This window comes from Tachysurus vachellii, chromosome 7, assembly GCF_030014155.1.
Source record: "Tachysurus vachellii isolate PV-2020 chromosome 7, HZAU_Pvac_v1, whole genome shotgun sequence".
NCBI classification, from domain to species: domain Eukaryota; kingdom Metazoa; phylum Chordata; class Actinopteri; order Siluriformes; family Bagridae; genus Tachysurus; species Tachysurus vachellii.
This window is the reverse complement of record NC_083466.1, coordinates 26,285,829-26,295,828: the sequence shown is the minus strand read 5'-3', so window position 1 is coordinate 26,295,828 and position 10,000 is coordinate 26,285,829. Positions and strand designations below refer to the sequence as shown.

Here is a 10,000-nt window from a genome sequence, read left to right as displayed (position 1 = left end):
AAACATCTGGAATGGGATGTTCTATGTGCGTAATGGTCAGGGGTGCACAAACTTTTGCACCATAGGGTGATATTTAAATAATAAAAAAAAAATATCACCCTGTAATATCACCATTGCAAGATTAGTTTAGTTTAGATACGATTTTCTTCTTTAGATCTCTTCTATAACTCCAATGGCGTCTGTGGCCTGAAGGACCGGAAGACACCAGAGAAGTTCCACCACAGGGCTCCAGTTCCACCACAGTGGAAGAAGATCGACGGAGGAAAGATACACGAGTTCCAGCTTTACTTCTGACCCGATACAAACCACTGACACTGGAGACTCCTTCCACGCGTTAAGAAAACATTGCGGCGTGGCGTATCTTAAGGACGTATCTCCATGGAAACTGTTACTATGGAGAAGATTAACCAGTGAGACAGACGATGAGACAGTGTAATAAAGTGAAGATCTAATCAGAGGCAGGCTGCTATAATGCTTCAGCAGCTTATCGTCAGGATTTAAAGATTTTCAGAGATCAGATTAGATCAGACAGCCTGGAACCGAAAGCTCCGACATCTCTCTGTAACTGCTAGATAACGACCCAATGGAGTTTATGATTAATGTCATTAAAAGCTAGAAAGACAGCTGGAGTAACCGATCTGCTTAATAAAGGGAGAGAAAAACGAATCGATCAGATCAGAAGCTCGTCATGTGTCATGTTTATTGAGGACCTTCGGGGTTGTTAAAAATACAAAACGGCAGCTCTGTTTATTATATAAGTCAAAACCAAGTAGTGGGAAAAAAAGACTTCTGACAAATAGAAAGAAATAAAAATCTTTTTTTTTTGTCACATCTAAACAAGAGAAAGAGAGACTGATTATTAATAAAGAAGAAAATAAAATAAAGCGGGGACACGGTGGCTTAGTGGTTAGCACGTTCGCTTCACACCTCCAGGGTTGGGGGTTCGATTCCCGCCTCCACCTTGTGTGTGTGGAGTTTGCATGTTCTCCCCGTGCCTCAGGGGTTTCCTCCGGGTACTCCGGTTTCCTCCCCTGGTCCAAAGACATGCATGGTAGGTTGATTGGCATCTCTGGAAAATTGTCCATAGTGTGTGATTGTGTGAGTGAATGAGTGTGTGTGTGTGCCCTGTGATGGGTTGGCACTCCGTCCAGGGTGTATCCTGCCTTGATGCCCGATGACGCCTGAGATAGGCACAGGCTCCCCATGACCCGAGGTAGTTCGGATAAGCGGTAAAAGATGAGAGTGAGAGAAAATAAAGCAAAGAGAAGGAAAGGAAAAAATATTTCTGAGAAACATTTTTTTCTTTCAAAAAAAAAAAAAAAAACACATGAAAAGGACCAAAGTTATCAGTTTTATTATTTTAATTATTTATTTATTTATTTTTACTGTTTTTCCACTGATGGACACAAAAATATATATAATTTTTTTTTTTTTTTTTTTTTTCAGAAAAAGGGACAGAAGTTATTATTTCTACATACATAGAAAAAGGAAAGGAAAGAGAGAAATGTATCGTTTCTAAAGAATATAATCAACACTTCTCTATACTACATCCCCTGGAAATGAGTTATTGTTTTGAGGATGAGAAATAAAATGTGTTTGTTAGATTTCTCCTCTTGTTTCTTCTCCAGATAAAACACCTTAAAGCACAGTGACGTAAAGGACGAGGTTAAAGTACACAATCGCACCGTGTGGAAGCATGTTGTTGTGTCTCAGACAGCGTTTAAATGAATACGTGTAATGATCTGTTTTATTAAACAGACAAATTCAACTGATTCAACCAGAGAAAGTTCCTGTATCCTGAAACAGCTCTTAACAGTCTCGGGCAGTGGACGCTGCGCAGGTCGGAGGTCGTCTCACATCAGCTCCGACTCGTGAGGTGCGAGAGCGATGGGGACCGTCTCAGCACACGGGCCCTGGAAATAAAAACTGAAATCCCACGTAATCGTCAGTAACGTCGCTGCTGCTCCTGGATTCACTTTAGAGTACAGAAACACTTACATTTACATTCACAACGTTTCCCAGACGCCATTAACCAGAGTGTCATACGTTTTCTCTCTTATTTTATACACCTGAGCAAGTGAGGGTTAAGAGCAGTGGCAGCTTGGTGGAGAGGTTTCAGATCTGTAGTCTAACCCCTTAAGCACTGAGCTGATGGGTTTGTTTATGGTGAAGGTTTGATGCTGCCATCACCATGCTTCAGTGTGAAGATCACATTCTTACGTGTTGTGTAGCCTTTTGTGTCTTCAATTTTGGTCTCGAGACCAGAGAGCCTTTTCCTTTGTATAGGTTTGGCTAGAAATCCCAGCTGTGAGATGGCTATAAGCTGTGAACCCTTCCAGCTCCTACTGAGTGACCCCTGCTTGTTTCTCTGAAAAATTCCTGTCCAAATCTGTCCAGTTTTTAACAACAGATTTATTGGCTCTCTTTCCCCTTTTCCACCAAAAAGAACCGAGTGCTGGTTCAGAGCTAGCACTGGTGCTGGTTCAAAGTTGGTTCCACTGGCGAACCTTCTAACAACCGGTTTGTCTTTCCACCGGCTAGAGAGCCGTCACAGAGCAGAGTCTGACGTCACTGTATACGTGTCACGTGTCCCAGCAACTTTAGCGCAGCAGCGACAAACACAAACACATCAACAATGGCGGATGTTGCTTTACTGTTAATGCTCATGGCTTTGTGAACCTACATTAACACCCAAACGCGGCGAATCCAACGTGTACGTGCAGCTCCATGTAATCTGTATAAACGGAGGTTGTTATCGAGAAAGTACATAACGTTATTTTATCATTAACACAGAAAAAAGTTAGCCTTAGCATGTAGCTACTTACTATCATGTGTGCTGATAATGTATCATATCGCGGTAAAGTAAAAGTGTATTAAACATTAGTATACTTAAGGTACATTATCAAATGCGCTAACAGTAGCCCCGCCCACAGCCCCTGACACAAGCGGTTCTTAAGTCTAGATCAGCAACGTTTTGGTGCTACTTAAGAACCACTTTTCCTGGTTCAGAGCCGGTGCTTTGGCTGTCGAAAAAGAAAGAACTGGTTCTAAATTAGGCTCCGAATCAGCACTCAAACTGCCTCGGTGGAAAAGGAGCATCAGAGAGACTGTTACTTTTCCCACACCTGGAATTGTTTTCAGAGTCAACGCTCCAACAGGTAACGAACAACACTATACATACCATGTTACCCCTCTAAAGTGGACCCTGTCTCAGATATTTGAACCCTTTTGACCTGCTGTTTGAATGTTGTCTGATGTTGTGTCTGTAAATCGGATCTACAATATATCAGGACTCTGTTATATTTCAGTGTGAGACGTGTGTTTTTCCCTCTGTTGATAATCTCACACTGAAATCTGAGCTGCTTTTTAGATGTACAAACACTTGCAGGAGGAAAACAGCAAATCTTTCAACTGGAGTCATTAAGTAATGTCATGCTAATTCATCATCGTTAGTTAGATGCTAGATTTCTTAGTAGAAAGCTTTTCATCTACGAACGCAAACAGCTGAAAACTGGAGGTAATTTAGCCATAAATATGCACAGACAAGTGTTTAAGATTTAAGTCATTCAGAAAGATCAGTGTCTTGTGTTTTAATAAACGACTCGCGACTCACGTGAACTGAGACATGCTGGATCGAGGCCGAATGTTAAACTCCGCTACTGGAACGCCCCGGGATGCCACCTGAGGGGCAAACATGGCCGCTGGGAAGACGACGGACGCAGTACCGACCTGAGAGGATCACCAGAAAACAAAACTGTCATTTTCTATTTAAACCATGTCTCTATTTTCAGTTTAATTGGTTTATGGGTTTCCAGTTATTTTGTGGAAGAAAAGAGCAAACGGTCCCAGAAAAGACTCCATACCAAAGAAAAAGCTTGAAAAATCTTTCATGACATTTTTTTTTATATTAATTTGGATGGGACATGAAGTCATGAAGAAGAATTATTGGAACCACAGAATTATTTACATACCTGCAAACTCACAAGAGGTGAAAAAGGTGACAAGGTTCGAAATATACACGCGCAGTCAGAGCTGGATGCGTTTATCTATAATGTTAATCGCCGCAAAGACGGCAACCAAAAGCAGTGAAATTTCACTATTTGATGAGATCCTAAAACCGCCCCTGCTTGGAAACTTAATAAATTGATGAGCACAAATATATAAGACGCGAGGATGATTGAGACGTGAGGCGTCATCTGCTTACTAGTGCTTCACACTCCAGTCCAGTTGGTGGCGGTGAATGCACCAAAAGTTGGTTTGCCATCCGCCATAAAAAGTCATTAGAAGTAGAGATGCGAGGCTTCAGCTTGATAGATGGTTTACTACGCTGCGTCCAAAACCGCCGCCTAAGCACTACTTCGCCTAATTATTGGATGGAAGTAAGCGGTTTTCCCCCCCTTATGTATTTAAGAACTAAAGGCAGGGGTGCCAATAATTGTGACACTGTTTTATTTTCTTCAGTTAAATGATTCTATGTATTCTGTGCGTATTTCACTAAACTCACCACAAAACATACCAAGGGTGCCAATAATTTGGGGGGGGGGGGGGGGGGGTTGTTATAATGTTTTCCAGTATTTAAAAAAAATATATGGGCATGACTAAATTCCCTGAGACACATCATCGTTAAATCCGTGTTAAACTAATCCCGCACGAGTAGGGCTTCAGGCTCGTTAGGAGAAATGGTGATTGATTCCGTGTTACGCTGCTGAAACCTAATTTAATTTCGCTCGTCAGAGTTTGAGTAGCAGGTTTATTAAACTCGGACCCCTGGCTGTTGTTGTTAATTAGCGATCTCGGACGCACTGGGGTTTAAAGAGCGCTGTGATCTCACCAGCAGGCAGAGGTCGCAGGCGTCCAGCTCTTTCTCCACCTTGGTGAGAACGTGCGAGTCTAACGTCTCCCCGAACCAGATGACATCGGGCCTCAGGAGACCGTCGCAGCCTCGCTCATCACACCTGCAGCACGGAGAAACACCTCAGAAAATCAACAACACCTGCTTCCTGCGCATTAGCACCTTTTAGCCGTGAAACGCTTCACACGGTTCGCCTTTAAAACTGAGAAACGTTGTCACGGATAAACGGTTTCGGCTCTGTTTCACTGTCGCTTTTCTCGTAGATCGTTTTCATCTCAGATTTGAGACTAAACTTGGTGGAGAACTCGACAAAGAAGGAGTCCTAGTTGAACCTAGAAATATCTTTTTTGTTGTTGTTTTCCAATTTTTACTCACGCCTCATAACTTAAACAACTAAAGTTAGCAATGATAAACAATTACATTTACAGCATTGAGCAGACTTACACTTTTTTTATACAACTGAGCAATTGAGGGTTAAGGGCCTTGCTCAGGGGCCTGTGAGTGTTTTCATGTTTTATCTCCTTCTGGAGGAAAAAGAGAAGGAAAGACTCCATGTATAAACACATGCTGATAAAATTACGCTATTAATTAATGAGCAACAGGTGTGTTTTGTATCTTTACACCATACCAGCCTGTAGTGTGTGTGTGTGTCTGAGAGAGAGAGAGAGAGAGAGAGAGAGAGAGAGAGAGAGAGAGAGAGAGAGAGAGAGAGAAATTAGCATTTTGTCATCAGACTGACATTAAGGACATCAGATTTAATAAGTAGGTTTAATATAAGTGAAAAGAAAAAAAAAAAGATGAAATAAATAAATAAATAAATAAATAAATAAATTCAGGAAACTATCATTGCGTGTATGAGTGTGTCAGAGAGAGAGAGAGAGAGAGAGAGAGAGAGAGAGAGAGAGAGAGAGAGAGAGAGAGAGAGATGTCTTTACTATGTGGGAAATCTAACTATAACAGTATGAACGCACACACACACACACTACACATAACAACCACATATACTACACTACAGACAGACACTTATGCATATACAATAGACACAAACACACACACACACACTACGTGCACATATACTACACTACATTATAACAGACACTCGTGCAAATATACACAAATGGACATACACTACACAACACACACACACACACACAACACACACACAAAAACAAACCGGCAGTGGCAGCCTGGTGGACATGAGAATCGAACTCACCACCTTCTGATTGGTGGTCCACCACTAGGCTACCACATGGTACCAATTAGCCAGATGTAGCAACTGTATCATTTCCTAAATGCTAACATTTAGCATGAGGAACATTTAGCACTAACATGCTTTCCCTAATATCACCTGGCTGTATCTCTTGTACACAGTGTGAATAAACGCTCACGGTGAGAATAATGAGTGGTTTAACTTCTTTATTTGTTAGCTGACATTGACATGCTTTACCTCATTGCTAAAACACTGTAGTATTAACAAGCTGAAGTTTTCCTGACACGCTAATTCAAACAGCTAGAAAATGTGCTCCTAAGTGTGTTTTCCGTGAACAGCTCAGTGTATTCTCCTGCCGCCATCTAGTGGAGCTCTGGTGTATTACAGCGCTGTGTTTATTTCATACGGATTTAAAACATTCATGCTACTTTAATCCCATCCCTCCACTGCTCTTAAACCCACTGAACCCACTGGCTACATGGGGATTTTCCAATTCACTGCAAAAAAAATACTGAATCAGCAAATTCTTTACATTTTTAATTTTTACATATGACCTTTATTTTAATATTTATACACGCTGTATAACATCGTATACAAGTCTATTTCAAATCATTTTAATCTAAACCTGAACTTCTGATTTTTTGTTCCGCACTGGATGTGATCCAAATGATCAGGATATTTTAATATTTAATGAGGAAAAATGTCAAAATAAGAAATATTTAATACAATTCTTTGCGCGGTCTGAAAGTAGCTTCCTGTTTCATCATAAAAACCTTCATCGGCAGTTAGAAAAAAGCTTTTTTTTTTTTACTGCTGATGAAGACTTTTATGATAATACAGGAAGGTATGTTTAAAAATTAATTGCATTGAGTTTCTATGTCATTTCTGTACAACACAGGTTAGTATACAGTACTGTGCAGTTCAAGAGAAAACACATCCTACATTGGCTATTTGAAAAAAAAAAAAAATAAATAATAAAAAAAATAAAAAAAAAATAATAATAATAATAATAATAATAATAAATAATAATAATAATAATTTCCATGTTTGGAGTTTTCTTGCCTTGCTTTTTTTTGGGGGGGGACAAAGAATACATAAAATATATGAATACAAAAATTGAGTAAAAATGATGTAAATATAATTTTCTCTATATAATAATTTAATAAATTGCTTTTTTCTTATTTTATTATTTGTTCTTTTATTTTTTATTAAGCTTTGCTTTTTTAACGCAATTTGGATTAAAAAGCAGTAATAAAATAAATCAAAAGCAAAAACAATAAACATCATTTATTATTATTATCATTATTATTATCATTATTATTATCATCATTATTATCATTATTATTAATAACGTTATTATTATTAACTGTTGTAGTAAAAAGCTCATTTTGTACCTGGGTAAATTTTCCACTGGAATATCAGCTTCAGTACAGTTTGGATCCGGATCCCTGGAACAGGAAGTAAACACATGGAGCTCACTGTCACTCTCACAACTTCACCTCGTCTAAATGATTTAGAAATGAATTAACACACTGATAGAGACGCACTTCATTTGCCATCTGAACGCACGTGCAAACGATTCACTGAGTCATATTTAGTCAAAAGTTTCAAAAGAGTCGGAAAATAGAGAAAATGCGCGTTTTAAAGGAACTGAATCGTGAGGATTAGAAAAGAGCAGAGAAACTGACTGTACTAGGGCTAATAAGGTCACAAACTCACTTAACCTGTATAAAATCAGATGGCTTTTCAGTAAGAGGTAATCAGTAGAGAGGGAACTGGATCGTAACGTCCTCAACAACTTCACCAATCACATCCATCGTAAAGAAAAACAGAGTGGAATTCACACGTGTTCTGTCCTGTTCGCTGTCGGCGATGCGCTCAACGCAGCCGTCGACTGTGATTGACGTCGCTTCCAGGTACAAACACGTCCCATAATATAATCCCACCTCCCAACAAAGACTGACGGGTTTACGTGCAGACGTTGGAAACGCAAATGCAAAAGGATTTGAGATTGTATTTGAGTTTTGTCAGGATCTGTACGTGACGCCAGAGGAAGTGAAAGAGCAAATGGGGAATTGCTATTGAGATTCAAATACGGCAGGGTCAAAATTGACTTTGCTTTTCCACTTAGAAATTTGGCATACATTGTGCTTTCGCGTAAACGGAAATGCTAATGGGCTGCGTTTGAATGATGTCACGGTTTTTACAACGCATTTGCGAATATAATTTGCCATTTCTTTTGCAATCCCTAAATTGCAAATCGCTCCATATTCAAGTCCCCAGTCGCTGTACCACGTACTTGAAGTTACTATGAAGCTTAACGTATGACTGGTTGCCATAGTAACGCTTATAAACCACGTGGGTAGCGCAACTAGCCCTCCACTCAGTGTTCATTGTAGCTAAAAACGAATTCTTTTGGACGGATTTGTCACGTCGTTGATTTGGACACGTCCACATCGAATCAGCGAAACTGAACTCACTATGAAGCTTAAAGTACGACTGGTTGCCGTAGTAACATCTATCAACAACGTGCGTAGAGCGACTAGCGTTCTACGTCGGTTTTCTGGTTTCTTTGTGTGTGAACGCAGCTTGAAACAAAAGTCACAGATATCTTGTTTCTCACAGCTACGACTCGAAACTCCGGGTATTGATGCATGTTTAATCGGCACCCTGTTAGAAATAATACTGCTGCAAATTTTCTACACACTTGAGCTGAGATGAGCAGGATAAGAAACGAGAGAATTGCTTTTTATCTCTTTACCCTTTACCCTCCAGAGCAGCACAGATGGGGCTGTGATGATCCACGTCAACGTCTCCACAGCTCAGACACCGGGTCCTGAAAAGACTTCCTGTACACACACACACACACACACACACACAGTTAATCAGCACCTCCTGAACAAGCGCCTAGTCGTTAGTGTATTTATCACACCAGCAGTGCTGATGCTCACCATGGACCTCTAGGATGTGTTTACTGCCTGCTCGGCGGTGCAGCTCATCCGTGTTCTGTGTGATGACCACCACGGTGCGGCCCTGCTGTCTGAGACGGGCCTCACACTCGGCGATGGCCACGTGTGCGCCACTGGGTTTAGCCTTCAGCGCTAACTCCCTCCAGTAATGATAAAACTCCCACACTCGCGAAGAGTTACGGGAAAACGCCTGTGGGGTTGCCAGATCCTACAACACAGAGTGCAGCTGTGAGAGCAGAGGTGATGAACTGCGAGGGTGATGCCTGAAACTGGAATACTAATAATTAGAATAAACTAATTACTACTAATACTAATAGAGCTCAGGTTTGACTTTAATGCTCTAAAAAAAATGAAGTAACAATATTTACTGCACTGATTAATATTATAAACCATTTTACATTAATAAACCAAAGGAATAATAAACATAATGGATGTTAGAATCATTCATAACTCCTTTTTCTTGAAATAAAACTAATGAGCCAAATACAGGGTGCCAATATTTACAGCAAATGACCTGACTATCATTTAACTGCCATTTGTTGCCTGATGTGTGGTGTAGTTTATTCAATTCTCCATTCTGATTGGTTGGTTCATTTTCAGGTGTGTGTTTGAGACGCTCGTACGGATACGTTACTGTTACTATAGTAACAGTTTGCTCAGTACGGCGGATGCTCCATGTACGTGAGGGTAAACTCCAGGATCTTATGTGCTTCTTCTTGAGCCACTCATATGTTGCCTTGGCTGTATGTTCTGGGTCATTGTCATGTTAGGAGACCCATCTTCAGTCTTCTGGAGGTTCAGGAGGTTCTCATCCACGTTTCTATGGTACATGGCACCGTTCATAGGTCCCTGAATGATGTCAGGTCTTCCTGTATCCAAAGCAGAATGTATCCACCTCCATGTCTGACAGTGGGGATGGTGTTCTTGGGTCATGTTCAGTGTTTCTCTGCCTCCAAACATGGCGAATAG

The 10,000-nt window shown here is 40.5% G+C and overlaps 1 protein-coding gene across 1 annotated transcript in view; it reads right to left on the bottom strand.

Annotated features, from left to right (window-relative positions):
- Positions 1-683: 683 nt before the first annotated feature.
- The window catches only part of LOC132849003 (NAD-dependent protein deacylase sirtuin-5, mitochondrial), a 12,580-nt gene continuing 3,263 nt past the window's right edge, over positions 684-10,000 (bottom strand). The window contains exons 4-9 of the mRNA XM_060875165.1: positions 9,014-9,239; positions 8,824-8,911; positions 7,457-7,510; positions 4,832-4,955; positions 3,614-3,729; positions 684-1,926 (exon numbers count right to left, since the gene is read on the bottom strand). Coding sequence (XP_060731148.1) covers positions 1,854-1,926; positions 3,614-3,729; positions 4,832-4,955; positions 7,457-7,510; positions 8,824-8,911; positions 9,014-9,239 — 681 coding nt within the window. The 3' untranslated portion in view covers positions 684-1,853. The remainder of the gene's footprint in view (positions 1,927-3,613; positions 3,730-4,831; positions 4,956-7,456; positions 7,511-8,823; positions 8,912-9,013; positions 9,240-10,000) is intronic.